The sequence below is a fragment of the Stegodyphus dumicola genome, chromosome 7 (genome assembly GCF_044657685.1).
Source record: "Stegodyphus dumicola isolate Sdum_Otavi_A_Nest chromosome 7, ASM4465768v1".
In the NCBI taxonomy this organism is placed as follows: Eukaryota; Metazoa; Arthropoda; class Arachnida; order Araneae; family Eresidae; genus Stegodyphus; species Stegodyphus dumicola.
Window position 1 is genome coordinate 3,537,268 of NC_140774.1, and position 21,029 is coordinate 3,558,296.

At 33.2% G+C, this 21,029-nt stretch overlaps 2 protein-coding genes across 10 annotated transcripts in view; one reads left to right on the plus strand and one right to left on the minus strand.

Moving 5' to 3' along the window:
• Positions 1–9,314: 9,314 nt before the first annotated feature.
• The window catches only part of LOC118194443 (tRNA pseudouridine synthase-like 1), a 115,278-nt gene continuing 103,563 nt past the window's right edge, over positions 9,315–21,029 (minus strand). The window contains exon 7 of the mRNA XM_085819820.1: positions 9,315–11,120. Coding sequence (XP_085675946.1) covers positions 11,083–11,120 — 38 coding nt within the window. The 3' untranslated portion in view covers positions 9,315–11,082. The remainder of the gene's footprint in view (positions 11,121–21,029) is intronic.
• The window catches only part of LOC118180117 (uncharacterized), a 29,041-nt gene continuing 21,533 nt past the window's right edge, over positions 13,522–21,029 (plus strand). For 2 of the 9 annotated variants that reach the window (XM_085819814.1, XM_085819809.1), the window contains exons 1-3: positions 14,120–14,543; positions 16,603–16,756; positions 19,605–19,819. In XM_085819814.1, coding sequence (XP_085675940.1) covers positions 19,609–19,819 — 211 coding nt within the window. In that variant the 5' untranslated portion in view covers positions 14,120–14,543; positions 16,603–16,756; positions 19,605–19,608. Of the gene's footprint in view, positions 13,704–13,839; positions 14,003–14,119; positions 14,656–16,602; positions 16,757–19,604; positions 19,820–21,029 lie in introns of those variants that run through there. The other 7 variants (XR_015041936.1, XM_085819815.1, XM_085819812.1 and 4 more) reach the window with 6 other exon arrangements.

A 21,029-nucleotide genomic window follows, 5' to 3' on the forward strand; every position in this document is an offset into this window, starting at 1 on the left:
GATTTGCTGCCGCTAGCTTGGAAGGGGTTGAAGTTCGGGACCTCGCTGAGACCTGTAGGCTAGTTTATCACTTGTTAAACATTTCAAATTTTAATTTCAATTACCTGACTTTCAGTTACCACCCAAGTAGAGGTAGTTAGCGTCGAGTTGACGCTCACGCATTGTAAATTTTAAAGAGTTAATAAAGGGTTAGAAGAAGGGTTCAAACCCTTATCAGGAAACTACAGTCTCCTGATACTCCAATATACAGAGAGAAGTTAATCCACCTGGACACTACAACCTTACTATTATATATTCTTAAAAAATATTACATTTTCCTTAAAAAAGATTTTAAAGTTTCAAAATTAAAATTTTTTATTCCAAAATTGTTATTTGAAATTGCAAATAGTTGATTAATTACTGATCGGCGCTTAATTCTCAACTGTGAAAGGTATCTACTTAAAGTATCGTCGTCGCGATTACTGCGCATTATGCGAAGTACCCTGCTTTATAATATAATGTTATTTGGGCACTTCACATAAGTATAACCGCAAATACGTTCCCGATGGCAAAGGGTTAATTAGTATAACTGTTTGGAGCGAAATAACCTGTATCATTCTGTTTGAAATACTTTTATTTATTTTATTTTAATCAAATTAAACAGCAGTATTATTAATTATGAACTGTACAGATAAGACCTTAAATATTTGTTTCTAGAATGAGTACAAAGGTAGATTGGGAATAAACAAAAGCGTCTGAATATCAGAAAAATTATGCAAACTAAAAAATAAACGTTGCCCAAAATGATTAACTTAACGATCTGACAAGCGTCTAGCCCCTCAGACGCTAGTTTCCTCCTGGTTCCTCCCTGAACATCTGCGCAGATTACTGCGCATGTCGTCATTTTCCTGAAGGCGCCTCGTATTTACTATTTACTCTGCTCTTTGACTGCTGTGGTAGCGTGTATTCGCTGATGCAGTTCTCTTTTTTTATTTTGCTTCGATTATTATATCTTCTGCACAAAATCAAGTAAAACTGCCCTTCGATTATTATATCTTCTGCACAAAATCAAGTAAAACTGCCCATTTCAGGGCCAAGTACTTCTGTTTCCTCAGAAGGTATTTTTGATTCTAAATCGAATCAAAATCAGGAAGGAGTAATCGTGTGCGATAAATCCAATTGTGGTATGTGGGATAATTATGATTGTGTTGTGAGTGATATGGTTCATTGTGCAAATGATTTTAGTAAAGCTGAGAGTGATTTTGTTTGCCGTGATTGCTTAAAACTTTCAACTATAGATACAATTTGAAACGCCATGCATATAAATTTCATTACAATAATACTACATTAATTGAGTCTCTGAAAACTAAGTTCTAATAGTATGGTTGATTGTGCAAATAATTTTAGTGTGGCTGAGAGTAAATTTGTATGCTGTGATTGCTTAAAAACGTACCAAAATAAATGCAGTTTGAAACGCCATAGCAATACATTACACTCTAATAATACTACATTATTGATTCTTTAAAAAGTGGTCGATCACCAAGCTACAAATGTGAGGACTGCTATTTGAAATTTAGTGACCTAAAAAACTGGAAATATCATCAAAATAAAATTCATACTTCTACCAGGTAATTATGTGTGTCCTGTATGTTATGCTAATTTTAAAATGCGAGAAATAATATTTCATTTCAATCATGTTCATGATGTTGATTTGAATCATACTGAGCTAGAATTTAATTCATTTGATGATTTTTTGGCATGGAAGGCAGAAATTGAAAATAATGCAAAGTCAAAATTTCTCATGGAGTAAGCATATTTAATATACATGGTGTAATGTCACTGTTCAGGAAATTTTATATCAGAAAGTAAAGGTTTGCTTCACTTAAAAATCCTTGATAGCAATAAAATAAATGGATATTGCCCAGCTGCATTAAAAGTAACAGAACATACAGATGGCAAATGTGTAGTGTCTTATCAGAAAAATAGGGCCCACCAGTGGCCGAGCGGTAAAATCGCTGAACACTCGTAGTTCGAATCCCGCGAACGGACGGGCTGCATGGGCGTTTTCGTGGTTTTCCCCACGTGTAATGTGTATACGAGCCAGTTTCCCTTAGAAAGTGCGGTAAAATCCTAGTATACGGTGCAGGCTTAGCGCGACTTGGAGAAAATTATCGCCAACACCAAAAATGATCCAAGGAACGTCTATATATATATACTATACACACATAGTATATATACTATATACATAGTATCTACTATGTTTAACTGTATATTTTCTTGGAATGATCCATTAACTACTCATCGTATATGTCCCGTTTTTACTGCTCATCATAAAGTCGCCAAAAGTAGCCAAATCCCATGTGCATCGGATACTAGGATTAAACCGAAAGTGCTCCACGAAGGCATCCCTCCCCTAAGGCTGCTATCACACGTCGGTTTGTTTCGGAAGAACAACTGTTTGGAACAATTTTTCTGCTTTATCACAACAGCCAATCAACATAGATCGCTTTGGGGTTAACGCAGGGGAAACTGGTTCCCCATTACAAACAAGCTGATAGCATTCGAAGCTGATAGCTGATTGGTTGAAAACGAACAACCTGCAATTTTTTTGGAAAGGAAGAAAAAGTCGCGCGTCTTTCTTTCAATAGTAAACCAGGCAGAAAAGTTGTCCGAAACAGTTGTTCGTGTGAAACAAACGCCGTGTGATATGGGCCTTAGGCAGATAGCCCTCGAGGCTTTGCCATAATCTCACACACACACACATATCAGAAAATACATATTGGGCATCGGAATGATTTAGGTCACTTATTTTTAACAACAGATGAAATAAAAAGTATTGCATCAAAGATAGCAGCAAAAATTTCTCTGGATAATATTTTAGATGAAATTAGAAATTCTCTATGAGATGCTGGGCTTGAGAGGGTTCATTTACTTACAAAACAAGATTTACATAACATCAAAAAATCTTTAAATTTGTCTTCTAATTTTGTTAAACATGAAAATGATTGGGTTTGTGTAGATAGGTGGGTACCTGAAATGCAAAATTCCGAACATCCATGCATTTCATTTTATAAAACCCAGGGATCAACATAGCATGAGTGAATATTGTACACAATATTCATTTCTAAAAGGAAATGATTTTGTTTTGATAATGATGGCAGAACACAAAGAGAGATACTGAAAAAATTTAGTTCTGATTTAGTTCTGATGTATATGTATGAAATTTAGTTCTGATGTATATGTATTGATGGTACACATGGGGTGAATGCATACAGATTTGAACTCATAACTTTACATACAATAGATGATTTGTGCCAAGGATTCCCGTGTGCATTTTTAATTTCTAATCCATGTGATCAGCCAGTGCTATCATTTTTTTTCGTGTATTAAAGAAAATGTTGGGCAAATACAACCACAAATATTTATGTCTGAAATGGGTTTACTACAGAAACGTCTTTTTTTTTTTGTGCATTGCATATTGATAGAGCCTGAACAAACAATTAAAAAAAAATCAATGGTGTTGAAAAACAGGCAAAAACATATAAAATTATTAGATTTCTCTTAGAAGAACAAGACATTCATACTTTTCATACACTGACAGAAGCAGCAATAAAATTACTTAAAGAAGATCCTGACACTATTGAATTTGCAAATTACTTTGAAACATATTATTTATAAAATTCATCTAGCTGGGCATACTGTTATAGACTTCACAGTGGTGTTAACGCAAACATGCACATCGAATGATATCACTGAACATTAAAATATATTTATCTTCATGGAAAAAATGTTAAGAGATTGGATAACACTATACATGGTATTATGAGATTTGTAAGAGATAAAATGATTAACTGCTTAATTACAGCAAATAAAGTTAAATTAACAAGTAAGATTTGGGTTTTAAGAATCAGACATAAAACAAATGAAACACTATGTTTATAAGTAATAGAGAATGAGAATGGGTGGTCTGTTTCATCAACACATACAGAAATATACACTATACATGAAAGTAACAAAACTTGTACATGTCACATACAGTGCACTGTGTATAATCTATGCAATCATTGATATATATGCAGCTGTATTGATTCATCAGTTTGTAGAGACATTAGGTATTTTTTTGGAAGCAGGCAAGATGGAAAAATATGCAACGCCTTCGCCAGAAATCAAACCGCGGACCTCTGGATACACATCACACCATGAAGGCATGCCAAGAAGGTGGGAGAAATACTTTATATACTCCCCCTTTTAAAGGGCGACTGGGGTTTTTAGGGAACCTAATCGCCAAATCCTGGGTGTGGAGAACAATCATCTAACACCCTTTTAGTTCGGGCGCCACTGTACAGACATTAGAATTTTACATTGGAAGCAAGACGGATTGAAAAATTAGCAATGCCTTCGACGGAAATCGAACTGCGGACCTCTGGAATATGCGCCCAGTGTGCAGACCACCACACCAAGAAGGCGGGAGAAATACCTTATAAGTTAGGTGGAGTATGTGCAAACACACTAAAAATACTGCTACTTATTAAATACATTACTTACATCAGCACACTAGAAATACTGCTACATATTAGATACATTACTTACATCAGCACACTAGAGATACTGCTACTTATTAAACACATTACTTACATCAGCATACTAGAAATACTGCTACTTATATTACAACTACAATACATAATGAATTATCCACTTATTATAGATGATGAAAATGAATTTTGAATTAAGTAGCCGAAAAAAAATCACAGACCCTCTCATTGGAACACAGAAAGAATGAACTAAAACAAATATGTTTAGAATTAGTAGATTCATTAAAAGCTGACAAACAATGTGACGTGTTAAACAAGATTCTAAAGTCAGCACCACTACAACTAGAAGCTGCTGATATGTTAAATACATTTCCCAACTGCTAATAAAGATATTCCACCTAATAAAAATATAATACCCAAAAGATTCTCAAATACAAAACGAAAAGGAAACTGACAAAATTAGTAACTTCACAGAATACAATTCTAAAAATTATTTTGGATCACAAAAATTTTACACATAATACCACAGAAGAAATTTAACACATCTAGTGAAAAATATATATTTTAACAAGTCATTAGTACCTATTCACAATTCCTTTTGTCCATTTTTATCATCTAAAACATCTTCTTTCAACTGCCTGTAAGTGTTTTATATGTGTCAGATGATATTTTTTTCTTATTTATATAATATCTCTCTCATTCTTCAGAACTTCTCTTTAATAATAAGATAATTCCCACTCTGATCCTTAAAATGATCAGGAACAGATGTAGAAGTTCAGAACAGGGTTTTAAACCTTTATCTCAGGTCCTCGTGATGGGCTGATGTATTCTGTGATTAATGAGTAAGTCTATTTTTGTTCATCCTCCTTGCATTACTGTCTTCCTTCCTCCCCCCCAAGTCCAACAGTACCAAATATTGTCCATACAATCAATCATTCATTGACTTTTATACTGTTCAGTCAATAGATTATTACCAAACATTTTAATGTTGATAAATATATTTTGGTGAAACTGAGTCAATCTCAAATTTGAACAGTAAGCAATATTTTCTACTATTTAATATTTGTCAAGATTTTTATTTTCTAATTATTCAACCCCATGTACATTCACATGTTGTGCACTGGCCATTTTATTATGCGTAGAATTGTTAAAACTAACTGAACATTGTAACAATCTCATCACAGTTTTGTGAATTGCTACATTTTTATTTTGGGGTTTTAATTATTCATAACATTAAATAGTAGAAACCTTAATTTTTTTTTTAATGCTAACTAGCTTTACATACCTGGTAAAGGTACCTGGTATTCCTGTACCTTGAATAAGGCTTACTTGTACATTATGTAAACTTGTATTTTATGCCAATCAGACCCCTCCCCACACATTTTGATGTCAGCATTTATTCGTATTCCTTACATTTTACAGCAATAATTCATAAGTTTGACTTATGGATATCTGAGATATGAAGGAATATGTAAAGAACACGTTCCCCCCTTCGGGGCCGAATTTTGAAAAAATTTGAAATTGGTTTTTATGTATTCATATTCCATACATTTTAAAGCAAGAATTTTATGTACATCTCTTTCTTCCTTATATCAAAACATAAAAACACGTTTTGCCCGTGGAATCTTAAAAAATCGCTTCTTAAGTAACATCTTCGGTACAAAACGAATAAGCTCCTAAGTTTTGATATCTCTAAACGCTTTGAGCGATGATCTGTAGGTGAATAAATCAGGAATTCTTCCTTTATGTATAGATTTATAATAAAACATCTGAACAAATAAATATGTATACCAATTAAAACGAAAACTATTTCAGAAAAACTAATAAAAGAGATTAATTTACACTCAGTAATGCGCACCAAGTTCGCAACGTTTTAAAAAAATCGGCTTTGGCCACGCCGAGCTTTTTGGAGTAAACACGCTGCGCGTGAATCTGCGCAAATGATCAGGGAGGAAACTAGCATCTGAGGGGCTAGACGCTTGTGCCTCGTGCCAGTAGTGTGGTTGCAGTGGTCCGAGATGGAAGCTCTTATTCCTTCTCCTGCCGCCTGCGAGGTTGAGTCAGTGATAAAGTTCTTGAATGCAAGTACTGCGCCAATTGAAATTCATTGTCTATGGGACAGGTCTATGGGACAAACATCATGAGTAAAGCAGATGATGCATCGTTGGTGTTGGCAGTTTTCAGAAGGTCGTCAAAGTGCTCATAATGAAGAGTGCAGTGGCAGACAGTCCCTCATCAATGATGATCTTGTTGAGCTTGTGCTGCAGCTTGTGATGGAGAACCGTCGCTTCACGATTACGAAGCTGAGCAGCCATTTTCTGCAGATATCACAATCCTTGTTGCAAGAGATTGTCACTAAGCACCTGCTGTTCAAAAAATTGTGTGCCAGGTGGGTGCCGAAAAACCCGACATCTGAACACAAAATTGAACGCTTAGGAGCAGCACTGACATTTCTGTAACGGTATCACGATGACGGCGACACGTTCCTCGATGGGATCGTCACGGGCAATCAGACTTGGATTCCGCTCTTCACCGCAGAAAACAAGCAGCAGTCAATGCATTGGCAGCATAGTGGATCTCCATTCGGGACGAAATTCAAACAGACGCTATCGGTACGCAAAGTGATGTGCACAGTGTTCTGAGACAAGAAGGGCATTCTGCTCATTGAGTTCCTTCCACGTGGTGAACCAGTAAACGCTTACCATTACTGTGAAACACTGTGGAAATTGTGATGCGCCATTTGAAACAAGAGGCGTGGAATGATTACTGCAGGTTTTGTGCTCCTGCATGACAATGCTCGTCCACGTACGGCTCAATGCACAGCAGCAGTTTTGACGGAATATCTGAATAAAGTGTTACCTTTACAGAAAAGTAACACTTTATTCAGATATATATATATATTCAAATAAACTACAAACAATAAATAACAGTGAATAAATATTATATAAAAAAACAGCCGCTGATTCATAATTAGCCATTTAAAGATTTTTTAATTCCATGTGCCTGGGCAAATATTTCCTCCATAATATCTTTAATTTTTGCTTTTCTATGTTTATCAATAGTAATGACTTCAAATTAGCTTGCTTCATTGCACTCCTTAATCTACTTTTTACAATTTTTTATTTTGAAAAAGTTATTTCACATTCATCGCAATAGATAGGGCGAGTACAAACGTATAAGCAAAAAAGACATTGGCATACACAATACTACATAAATTATATTTCAAGAGTAATTTATATGCACACAAGAAATTGCATTTAGCTTTGGATGAGTGGATGAATGCTCATGAATAGATAGAGATTTTTCTCTTTCTGACTCAATATTAGATTCAGAATAATGATTTTCAGTTGAATTTTTTATTATTTCACATTTAATTACTAGGTCCTGATATTCATCCTTAAGAATTTTAACCAGCTGTTACACCATAATAATGCCCTAACAATATAGAAAAATAGTCGAAAGTGTTCGGCGACAATGGCTTCGAAACGTTTTGGGGATCGAGAAGTGATATGTCTTCGTACAACTTCCTATTCCCTTTAAACCTATTATTCATCGATTAAATTGCGTTATCCAATATAAAAGTAAAGACAATAACTTGTTTGATAGAGCAATTTAAATTATAGTCGGCCGATTCTTCATCGTCTATTTGTTTGACTTTTGGTATCTTCTAACAGGTAGCTCTTCTTTTATATCACAACCCTGCCTTTCTAGTTTATTATTGTAATCCGTTGCAAACAATTTTGATGCATTAAATGTTAAATTGAAGTTTTTAGAAATGGCTTTTAAAGAGCTTGCAGCCTCCCTAACTATATTATATGCTAGGATGTAATCTTATCCTTTAGTCTGCAAATATTTCATTACTGGCTCAGTATAATGAAATATTTTCAAATATACATGAGCAGACAAAATTATTCTAAAAGTTGATATTTTATCCAGAAGATTTTGCCATTTGTCATATCTGTGCATTTTGTATACCATTGGAAGATATACTTTTCAGAGAAAGTATTAATTCTACGCACATACCCTCCCTCGCATGGCTGTCTCGCCGAGTCATCTGTATCAATTCGATTGTTCGAATTTCTTGATCAGCCCATAACCGCACCAGCCCACCAGCCTTATCCACCACTGAATCTTACGGATATCTAAAGTGTGAAGAAATATGTGAAAAACATGTTTTGCCCCTGTGGTGACTTGCTTATTACAACGCTGCCAGTCTGGTAACCCATAACAATGAAAGACAAAATAATATTTATTCTATTCTATTGTTATGATTATTAACGATCTGTCTCAATTATTGTACTACCTTAATAAAAATTGTATTACCACAGCCCCCTACCCCCTTGGGGGCCGAATTCTCAAGGGTAGGGGTCTTTGGGGGGATCGAACTTCTGAAACTGGTTTTTAAGTATTCATGTTCCATACATTTTAAAGCAAGACTCTTGTGTACATCGGTTTCTTCCTTATATAAAAAAACGTAAAAACATGTTTTGCCCTCCCCCCTTGGGTGCCGAATTTTCAAAAATCTCTTCTTAAATGACGCCTTCAGTAGACAGGAAATGAGCTCCTAGCTTTTGATATCTGCATCTGTAATAGCTTTGGGTGATGATGTATAGATGAATGAATGAATAAATATCAAGAATTCTTTTATATATAGATTTATAATTAAACAACTAAACAAAACGGTGCAAAAGGGAAAACACAAATCAAAATAATATATTATTTGATAGAAAATGAGAAACAACCAAAAATCAATATCAAACATGTAAATATGTATCCGACTTAAAAAGAAAAATACTGCAGAAAAACTAATAAAAGAAATTTATTTGCACTGAGTAATGCGCAGCACTTACGTAACTTAACGGCACGGCGTCGGTGTCAGCTGATTCCTTTCTGCATGCCGAGCTCCCTGACATAAACACGCTGCGCGTGAATCTGCGCAAATGATCAGGGAGGAATCAGGAGGAAACTAGCATCTGAGGGGCTAGACGCTTGTAACGATCTGAATTCATTGTTCACTGCAACCGTAACTAGTCGTCACCCGCCTTTTGGCGCAACTATGCCTCGGGAGGAGGGCGCTGTGATCACGTACGATGGAGGCAGGATCTTGGAAGAGCTCTTGAATTTTCAAAGGTGTTTTTCAGAAAATCTTCATTTATTTAAGAAAATTTTCGCGAATATCCTCTGCATTGTCTCGTTCTCAAGGCCGGGAGTTCTCCTGTACCTGGGGGTCTTGTCTTCCTTGCAATCTTTTGCAGCACTAAGACGGAGCGTTCAGCTAAGTAGAACTTCTTTTCTCTAAGCTAAATCAAATATCTGTCACTAAAGTACCTTTAAATTCATTTATTTATTATGATCATTATTATTATTATGCTCATTTTATTATGTTCTGGCATTAAATACTTAGTAATTGCTTTAAATCATGTGGTTCTTTTCTTGTTACCATTTCGTAGGGACGCTATCCTTATCAGTAGTATTAGCACTACCCATTGCGGCCCCTTTGAGGAATTTCTCGAGAGAGAAAAACACGATCTCGGACCTCAATGAATGTATAGAGTTTTAGTTTTTGCTCCTCTAATCTATATTTCCTATCTATTTAAATTAAAAGCATATATTAATACAGTGTGCCTCAAATTGATAAAATAGTACACATACAATAAATTATGACCATTAACTTAATAAATAAATAAAATGCCTATTTAAAAAAATAATTAATATTAAAATTAAAAAAAAAACTCCGTAATTTATTTACTTATTTATTTTTGCTGATATGTTCTCGCCTTGTTTTGGATTTATGATTTTATCTGATGGTGTTTTCTGAGTATATAAATATGTTGGAAACCGCAATAGATGATGTTACTTAGTTTTAATGTATAACTTTGCATGATATTATATGTATCTTGATCTTATGTGTCTTCAGTTACTGTGTCTCAAGGTAGAGGCTAATATTGGTTTCCATGTTAAAAAATAAAAGTTTAAATTTAAAAATTTTTAAATTTTAGTTTCCCTGTTATAGCAAAAGTTAGCTTCTAAACTTGACTTATACTGTTATGTGACTGGACCCCCAATATTTATTATTTTATTATTAATTTTTCCCCATCTTTACATCTATTCAGCTTTACAAAACACACTCATTACACACACCTGGAAGACTCTATTTAACTAAATAAATAAATAACTGTAATAAGTAAGTAACTGTAATAATGTAAGTAAATGATAACAACTTTGACTACACACATGAACACAATCGTGGTGTTTTTTTTTTTTTTTTAAATTCTCTTACTTCCTTTCCTTTTCTTTCTATAGGCCCTTTTTTTAATTATAAATAAATAAAAAAAATTTTTTCCTCTCCATTACTTTTGGGCCATTTATTTTTTACTTTATTTTGTCCCATCTTTTCTTCCTGGCCTTTCGAACTCGTATAAAATATAAGAAGTTCCTTTTTACTCTCCTCTGAAATACGAAATTGCCCCCTTTCTATATACCTTTCCTTCGCATCTATGCTTGATTTTTCGCCCATTGGTGCAGAAAGACTTAGCGGGTGCATCAAAAGACATCTGTCTGTCTGTCTGTCTTAACTATGCCTCTTGGTGGAAAAAAATTGCTGCGAACCTGTGAACGAAAGTAAGTCTTAATTTTAATACCTTTTATTTTTATGTATTTAAATTATATTCTAATATAAATTAACTTTAATTCCGTATATTGTTGAAGGATGATACCAGAATAAAGTAAATACTTAACATCTTTACTTAATCTTTTATTAACGATACTAAAAGCATTTTTTTTAAAACTTTTACTGTATGTTTTAAAGCTTACAGCTTTCCTAGATTTATCAAAATAGTTTATAACTTATTATTTATATAAGGGTACAGTTCTTGATTGTTTTTATGACATATTTCTTTTAGTTTTAATGTATGAAACTGTATTTTATAATGCTGTTTTCAAATATGCGATTTGCAGAAAATTCTTATTTTTTGCACTTTCTGTATTTCGATCTTAACATTTAAACATAAGAACTATACTTAACGAAACTAAAGTAATTTCAGGTAATAGTCTAAAGTAATTTCAGGCTTAAAATATTTTTTAAAGCAAATATTACATATATTATAGTCATGTAGATCAATTAAGAATTACTAAATAATGGAAAACACAAGAATATTAAAATTTTAATGTTTAGTTTATTTTGATCATCCACATTAAATTAATCGCACTGAATGCAATTTAAGTAATTCAATTTATATCTCATAAACTTGTGTTCAGCAAAAAATATTATAATCGTCAGTATGTCAGCATAAATTGGGGTAAGTTAAATTTTGTCTTGTTCTTTGCATGTTGCATGTTTGGTAGTTCAGAATTGTTTTCCCTCTCTGAATTCCCTCGGACAGGGATAACAATTTTGGCCTCCATCTTGGGCGCATTTTTGAAATCCAAGATGGTGGCCGAAAAATCGCCAAGGGCCGGTTATCTGAAACGTGCCTAAAATCACAGCATGTAAAAAATACATATTTTAATTAGTTAAAATATCTAATCAATAAAAATAGTAATACTAGATAACATAAATTTTATATCAAGAACGGTTATTTGCTTGTTTAATGAACAGAAAAACAATAGCTGAGTGAAAAACATAAAACATTTGACTAATTCAAAATTATTAAATCTTAGTTACTCATGGCAGAATAACATAACAGAAACACAATATTTGCAAGATTCGCTTGCTCTAGCTTTGCAGCTGCAATGAAATGACTTAATTTTCCACCTGCTTTCATTTTCAATGACAACTCCATTAACCACGTGCGGCGGTGAAGAAGTCGAACTTGATTGAATACATAATGTATCGCGATTTCTTCATCTTTCCGGGCCTTAATACCCCACATTATCAGTCGTTTCGAAGCCAATATTGCTTCCCCTTCTTTTATACAATTACTCGAACTGGTATCTTGTATAAATTCCAAAATTGTTGAAATCTGCAGTTTTTTATTCATCGTAATACTAGAGCCTCAGCTGCAGCAAACTCAGTAAAAAACAACTCAGGCTTCAGGCAAAGAATCTCTAAGGAGAAGAATGAAAGCTTCCATAGACGCAATGTAAACCTGTTTCGCCTCTGCGCCGCTGTACCGAAGAGCCACGGCTATGCAGTGAAATTTAAACAGCGCAGTTCGAGGAGATAGTAAATTTTTTACTTTGAAATAACTCAAAATGTTTTATTTTCATACATTTCTGGAGTTTTATGAGCAAAATATGTTAGTTGGAATTTGGGGCGAATTATAGAAATCCTGTCCAATTTTTACTTTCAATTTAAGCAGCGAGCCGTACGAAGACAAAATTTAAATGAAATAAATTTCTTAATTCTTTTCTTCAGTAAACTTAAAAAGGAGGGAAAACACATGCCATACAAAACGTAATAAATTTTTATGGATCCATAGTTAAAATTTTACAGTGAAATTTTAAAAGCAAAATTTGCAATAACTAACTGAAACAGAAAAAAATATTTAAAGACAATTAAAGGCACTCCTAAATAAATTGAAAACACTGAAATACATTATAATTATCCGACAACAAATTTAAAAACAAATTACCATGAAAACGTTTAGACAATTATTTGGAATGACCATTGTGAAAACCAAGAGCAAAGTTTTCACCCAATAGCCAAAACCATTTCACTTACAGCATTACATTTAAAAAGTCTTTAAAAGAATTTCACACAGCTAAAACCAAGTACCTCTGACTACAACAACAAAGAACGTTTTCGAACAACGTGGTAAAAGATTGCTAACATGGCCGACGGCATGCTGCATTCTTTGATGCTGCTTTGTTGCCTCCTGATGTTATTTCGCACATGCGCAGTGAGGTACGGAGGGTGGATAGCTTTGGAATGGTTTCCCCTTTAAAGTAAGCTTCAGGGATATACATAATGTGTCTCTTCGGTCTGACGGAGCCACATTTGCCCCGGGGAACCTTTACTTCTTTTCCTTAGAGATTCTTTGCTTCAGGTCTATTAAAAGTTGCAGACCAATTTGAAACGCCCTCTATCGGTCATTACAATCGCCAATAGCGTCCTGATCGCATAAAATCGAAGGACATTTCATTATTAAAAAGGAGAAGTAAAATTTAAAAAAAAAATTTTCTTGTTCATGTAAACGAGGAACTGCTGGCCGTTGTAGGAAATTGTATCACTGTTTTATTGTATTGCGACAGGTAGCTGATTTTAACATTCACTGATTGTAAACAAATGATATTTACAGAAAATCTGTGCAGTCAAAAGTGTCTTTTTTTCCCATAAAAATTATTAATTATTTAAGAAATCATTATAAGAGTATAATTTAAAATTTTTTGTGGAATGTATTTTTTTAGGATAATTTCTTTCCTAGGAATCCCAGCATTAAATTTTTTGAAGCATTAAGTTCTGAGATATTGTCTGGCTTCAACGCAGATTTAATTATTCACATGAAATCTCTAACCAAAGAAAATGTCTTCAACAACAAGTTTTTATTAGAGTAAATATTTTTATTGTTTTAATACTAAAAATATACAAACAAATATTTAAGTTCACTGCAGTTGAGTAAATAAGAATGCTGGATGTGTGATGTTTGTCCTGGATTTGCCACTTGCACAGGATTTGCCACTTGCACTTGAACAGGTTAGCGGCTTGGTGTCTTTATAATTTTCCCCATACGTAATGTGAATTCAAGCCAATTTCATTTTGAAAATTTTCTAAGAAGATATTCTATTAAAACAGATAATGCATGACTATTTTAACAACTGTAAAAAATAATCTATGAATGTTTTTCGTTTTGCCACAACACGAGCCAAATGATTTTCTCTGAAAAAACATGCACCAGCACTGATTATCGGCCGCCGTTAAGTTAACTGCATCCTTCTTATTCTTTAAAGTATTTTTTTTGGGGGGGGGAAGAACGTTTTGTCAGTAAAATGCACTATTTATAATCTGTCATTTTATTTTGTCCTTCTGTTATGTAAATAACCAACTTAAAATAAATATTTCGTAAGCTGAGAAAGCCCAGTAACGGTCGAGAGGTAAGATAGTTGAGCATGTTAAATCCAAGCGGCTGCATGAGAGGTTTCGAGGTTTTTCACAAGTGTATTGTGAATTACCAGCCTGTTTCCCTCAAAAAATCTCTTCTTTTAGGTAAGTAACCCCTGTGTGCTTTACCATAAACCAAAATCTTTGGCGCATGTTACCTTATTATAAAAAAGGATTCAAATTGAATTTTACCATAAACATTATTTTCAGTATTAATCAAAACATTAATTTCATCAATAGTATTCTTAATTTTAATCCCAGGTTTATATTCATAAATATAATGTACACAAAAGCGGACGCTAGAATAAATTTATATGAAATTTTATATCATAAAAATTTTAATTAGAATTGTTCACAGCACTTGAGGATTATATGACTAACAGAGTCGCGTCTCGTAAAGGACGTTTAAAGGCAAAAGAATTCGTATTACATTCACATGAGGAAAAACCACGAAACCTCCCCTGCAGTTAACCCATTTGTCTATATCTGATGTCCTTCAAATTACCAGTCTTTTGCGACCTTACCGAACTTAACGCTCAAGGTTCACTCATATTTAAAAAATTGCTTGTGTGTTATAAGAAAAGAAGAACAGAAATATTTACGAACCGAAAAATTTAGAAAAATGTAATAAGAGCACAAAAAGAATTTAATTCACTTAAAAGAGCATCATGGCCTTTTTGGGGGGATGCACAGAAGATAGAAACATGTTTTCAACTGAGTTCATTCATACTTTGCATACAAAGCTGTTCTTTTAAATGCTCCACTATAAAAGTAATACAGAAAACAGCATAGAAATGTTTTTCTCACATGCACCAAATGCTGTGCTTTCTCACATACTCCATTACCCTTTCCTGGATTTGAAAAACTCACAGAAAGAAAGAGGGAGTAGAAATATCGACAACAAATTTTATTGGTGTCTGACTGATTGCTTTGGGAACACAAAGTCTTTGCGAACTGTTCTCAGAAGCTATTCGGGCAAACAGGGCCAACGGATTTAGTTATGCTACGTCACAAAGCAGAAGCCAAAGATAAAAGTGGCCGTCCCCTATGCTAGAAAAAAGGCCTTTTGGTGGTGAAATCGGTCAATGTCTCCTTCAAGGGTTGGTCTCTTAGCTATTTATCTACGTCCATAAGGAATTACCAAAGAAACATGTGTTCAAAAGACCAATTTTGTACTTCTAAATACTTCGGGTCCGACAGCAAGATTTAAAAAAATTAAGTTGCTTTCGATATTAAAAAAAGTAATAAGCTAATTTTTAAATTGTTTTTCACAGAACCAAGCAGGGATATAAAATTTTATTTTTATAATATATATATTTTCTCAGAGATTATATTGCGAGTAATTCGTAACTTGAAAAAGTTACGAAAATCTCACATGTAATTTCAAACCAGATTTATTTAATGTATATGGATATGCTAAACAAGCGCACTTTCGCACGTATAAAATATACATTAATACATACATAAAAATGAAATAAAATTTGACCATGACCAGTATATACCATGCTATACGTAAATATCTAAGAGTATCGAAATTACATATAGCAATCTGTATCCCATTTTCTGCCAAAAATGGCATTTTATAAAATTTTATTACGGTTACCTTACCTTTGGACTTCTCATTCTAGTCTTAGACACAAAAAAAGGAAGCACTATAACTATGGTGCTTCTTACCAAAATGCTTTGAAATATAAAACAGCTATGCAGGAATCGTCAAGCTCATCTATCTCATTAATGCGAGTACTCACATTTATTTAATTTTTAGTCAGTATGATGAAGGTTATCTAATCTCCAACAACTTTGAATTATTAAAAATTAAAGTGTCCTCTATTAATTTGCTTTCTTAACACAAAAAAGCAATTTATGCGCCCTCCTCTGTACTAGGAGCTTAGCTCTTTTATGCTGTGTTTGCTTTTGAATTCAATTTGTAAGACATGCATGCCATTGGTGGTTAAATGTTTCTGTTAATGGGTCAGATAAAAGTGGTTCATTAGTAATAGGTTCCTACTCTAAATTTATATCTTGATTAATTTGCATGTAAATTTTGTACAGATATATGTCGATTCAGAAGCTTCTGGATTTCTATCACCCGATAACTGCAGAAGAAGAAGAGAATAAAATACATTAAAAAATGTTTAGAAGCTGGCCTTATTGCATAATCAAAGGGAAATCTTGCAGAGGAAACATAAACTGTGTAACCATGTAGGTAAGTTGAAGGAAGACCGAATCATGGTATGTTATTTTTTTAAAACGTGTTTTTCACAATGTTCAAAGTAAATGTTGTTAATGTTAAAGAGAGTAATTGTGTCTTTTCGAAAGTGGCAATAAGTTACATTCAGGTTATATTTATTGTACTACTTTTAAAATTATGTTTGTGCATTAAAGAAAATAAGTCCTTTCAGTTGCAGAGCAAATATTTTATCGCAATATAAGTAACAGCTTTATTTTAATTTATTCGCGTTTGTGTTGTAGCTTGCCACTGTTGTATAAGACTCATTACATCTTAAACCATTTTGCATAAATTTCGCCCATCAAAGAACAAGGATCATTTTTTGTTTCTTCAAAAATATTTCTTTCGCAAACACTTCTTGTTGTCACTTCTAAAGTTGGTGTAATTCTGTGCAAGGAACGAAATTCGGCAATTGTTAAACAAATGGGTATGAAAAACAAATCTTCAGTTACTGATTGCATTAAAACAGTTCCATTCTACCTCAATACGTATGAAAGCAATAATGCCGATTCAAAAATGTATCCAATTATTGTTTCTTTTTTTAATCCACTGTCTTTAAAAACTGAGTGTAGTTTACTTTGTGTGCTCTTTTTAGGACAAAACTGTATCCAATTGACGCTTCTTATTTAATGCATAGTCTTTAGAAATTGAGTGTAGTTTACTTTCTGTGCCCTCTTTGGACGTTCAACAGGTTTTAATATAGCACAGCTAATTATTGAAACTCTAATAGAAAATGAAATTCCTCCAGATAATTGCTTAGCGGTTGGTGCCCATAATACACCACTGTAGGCTTAAGACTGGTGTTGCAGGCATTATAAAAAAGGAAAATTTAGATCTGCATATTATGAGGTGCACCTGTCGCCTCTTAAATTTAGCATCTGAAAAAAAAGAGCAATAAGTGTACATGAACACATTGTTAATATAGTCACAGCTATGAAAATATTTCTGACGAGGACTATTAAAACATGGACACTCAATTAAAATATGACGGACAGATAAGCAAACATTACAATTTTTACAATCAGGCTCATTCTCAGCTTTCAAAAGGTCACTCTAGTGTGACCAACTCTGAGGAGAGTCAAAAGAATTTCCTCCTTTCAATTTCCAACAAAATCCCAATACTCGATTCTAAGTTTTACATTTCTCAACTTGTTGTGAAGCTGAACGTCCCAAATTTGCTGCCATTTTTTTCGGATCTTCCCCTTGATGACACTGCAGATGGCAATTGTTTATCACCATGGCTACCGATTGATAAGTTATATTTAGGTAGCCCCGAGACAAAAGCGATTAATAGGCTATCGGTCGATAGGCGTTGGCAAAAAAAAAGGCCGATTAATAATCTATCAGTCGGCAGGCGTTGCCTAAAAAAAGCCAATTAGAACGCTACCGGTCGGTAATGTGTTAATGCTGACAGTAAAACCGAGGCTTCCCTGAATTCTTGGAATGGCAGGTGGCAAGCAAACCCTTTTGGGAATTATCATCCAAAAGCACTCAGAGATCAATGTTAAAAGTTTCAACCAGTTGATAGAAATATTAGCCGAAAGACTTTTGACAATGTTGGTCGTCATATAACGATGGTACTTTATAAGCACAAGAAATTAGAATTTTTTTAATTATTCCCGAGCTCGAGCGTCCGCAAAAATTTTCCATTTGGGGGAAGACAAATATTTAATTATTTAACTTAAGAGTTTACAAGTAGATTATCAATCAGCAGGCTTTCTCAACCTTTTTTTTGCCTCGTGCAATCCTTTCATCATTGCTAGATCATACTCTTTTTTTTTCTAAAACTTGAAATTTTATGCACATTTATTTAGATTTAGGTTATTTTATAATGTGTTCTATAAATTAAGCAACAAAAGTTGATAAATATTAAAACTTGAATAAAAGTAGTTCTTAATATCTATAAACTGAAACTATATACTTAACAATTAAATAAAAGACTGACAGCATTCCCCCCCTCTGAAACTATAAAAATTCCTCCCTTGGTTTAGAAATATTGGATTACAATATTGTGCCAATACAAATATGCTTACTTATACTATACCTGTATCAAGGTAAAAGCATACTTTTTATTTCCATTTGGGGGGGGGAGGAAGAGGCCTGCGGACTTCTATAACATCGATAATCGAAAAAAAAAAAAGAATGTAATAAATGAACGAAGGCTATACCTTAATTTCCTTTTCTTTTCTTTTATAATATGTTTCGCGGACTACAACTGGTCATCCTAGATTGTCGGAGACGGCAAAAATTAAAACTCAAATTAGCTGTATATACCATGCTATACCTGAATATCTGAGAGTATGGAAATTACACATAGCAATCTGTATCCCATTTTCTCCCAAAAATGACATTTTATGAAATTTTATTACGGTTACCCTACCTATGGAGTTCTAATTTTAGTCTTAGACACAAAAGACGGAAGCACTATGACTATGGGGCTTCTTACCAGAATGCATTGAAATATAGAACAGCTATGCAATAATCGTGAAACTCATCTATCTCATTAATGCGAGTACTCACATTTATTTATTTTTTAGTCAGTAAGATGAAGATTATCTAATCTCCAACAACTTTGAATTATTAAAAATTAAAGTGTCCTCTATTAATTTGCTTTCTTAACACAAAAAAGCAATTTATGCACACTCCTCTGTACTAGGAGCTTAGCTCATTTATTCTGTGTTTGCTTTTGAATTCAATTTGTAAGACATGCATGCCATTGGTGGTTAAATGTTTCTGTTAGTGTGTCAGGTAAAAGTGGTTCATTAGTAATAGGTTCCTACACTAAATTTATATCTTGATTAATTTGCATGTAAATTTTGTACAGATATATGTCGATTCAGAAGCCTCTGGATTTCTATCACCCGATAACTGCAGAAGAAGAAGAGAATGATCCCCTTCCTATGCAAATCAGCAACTCTTACAGAAATAAATTAAACAATGTTTACAAGCTGGCCTTATTGTGTAATCAAGAAGAAATCTTGCAGAGGAAACACAAACCGTCTAACCATGTAGGCAAGTTTGAAAGAAGACCGAATGGTGGTATGTTAATCTTTTTAACCCTTAGCCTGTCGAGTGATTTTCTACAAATACCTTTAAAAATGTTACTAATTCTGGAGTAAGCTTTTCTTAAAATATCGGGAAAATAACCCTAAACCTCTGAAAAATGCCAGCTGGTGCTATTGTTAGTCCTTTTCCCTCCAAGAATACTTGATCAAGGGTTCGGACTGTAAGTGACATGGATTACTACCATAAATATTAGTACCCCTAGATGTGAGTTGTCAAGAAAGTCGCAAAAGACTAGTTTCTCCGTGATGACCGTCTGAACGCTGCAGAGTTTACACGTGCGAATACTATCTTAAAAGTTTTCTTTCCTAAAAGACTCTTCTTTTGAAACAAGTTGGTTTTAAAATTTACCGGCTCTTTTTTTAATTATTATTCATGTTTAAGCTAAATTACCTAAATCTCTGGGTCATTGTATATCATATGAATTTCAATGCAGATAGGTTAAACTGCTATTATCAAAATCCATATTAAAATATCTGGTGCAATATTCATTCTTTCTGTGAGATTCCTGAAACATTTGAAAAGCAATATTTATAGTTCAATTGATTTTGATATTATTTCTGATTTTCTCTGTTTTTGTCATAAATTAATTCTTCATTTACATGCAGATAATAATTTTTTAAAATAATTTCTTTTATTTATAGATATTTATTAGTTTTATATTTATAGATAGATATTTAGCATAATATTTGTATAATTATTCTAAAAAAGTCTCTTTTATTATTTCTGCCAAATTTAATCAGTTTAACTTGATGTGACTTTTAAACTTGCTCTTTAAATAAACTCCAGTGAAATATTAAGGAGATTTCAAAATTTTAACTTTTCAGGCATATTTAATGCTGAAATTTACTTAGTTTTTAAATTGGATGTTATTTTCTGGAAAGATTTCGTTTTTCGAATGAACAACTTAAAAATATACTTAAAAATGTATACAAGTATGTTTTTCAGCGAGATAAAATTTGGTAACTGAATATCTTAATTTCAAGGGCGAAAAAAAAAGATTTTTATTATTATACGTGGATAGCTGTTTTGAAAATGGATAGGTTTGAAATGTGACTTATTTTTCATCTGATTTATGAAAACAAAAAATTGATTTCAGGATATAGCATAAACAGTTTTTTTAAATATTTTCTCGATCTCAAAGAAATTAAACGTTCCCTTGGTATAAATAAATAATAATAATGCT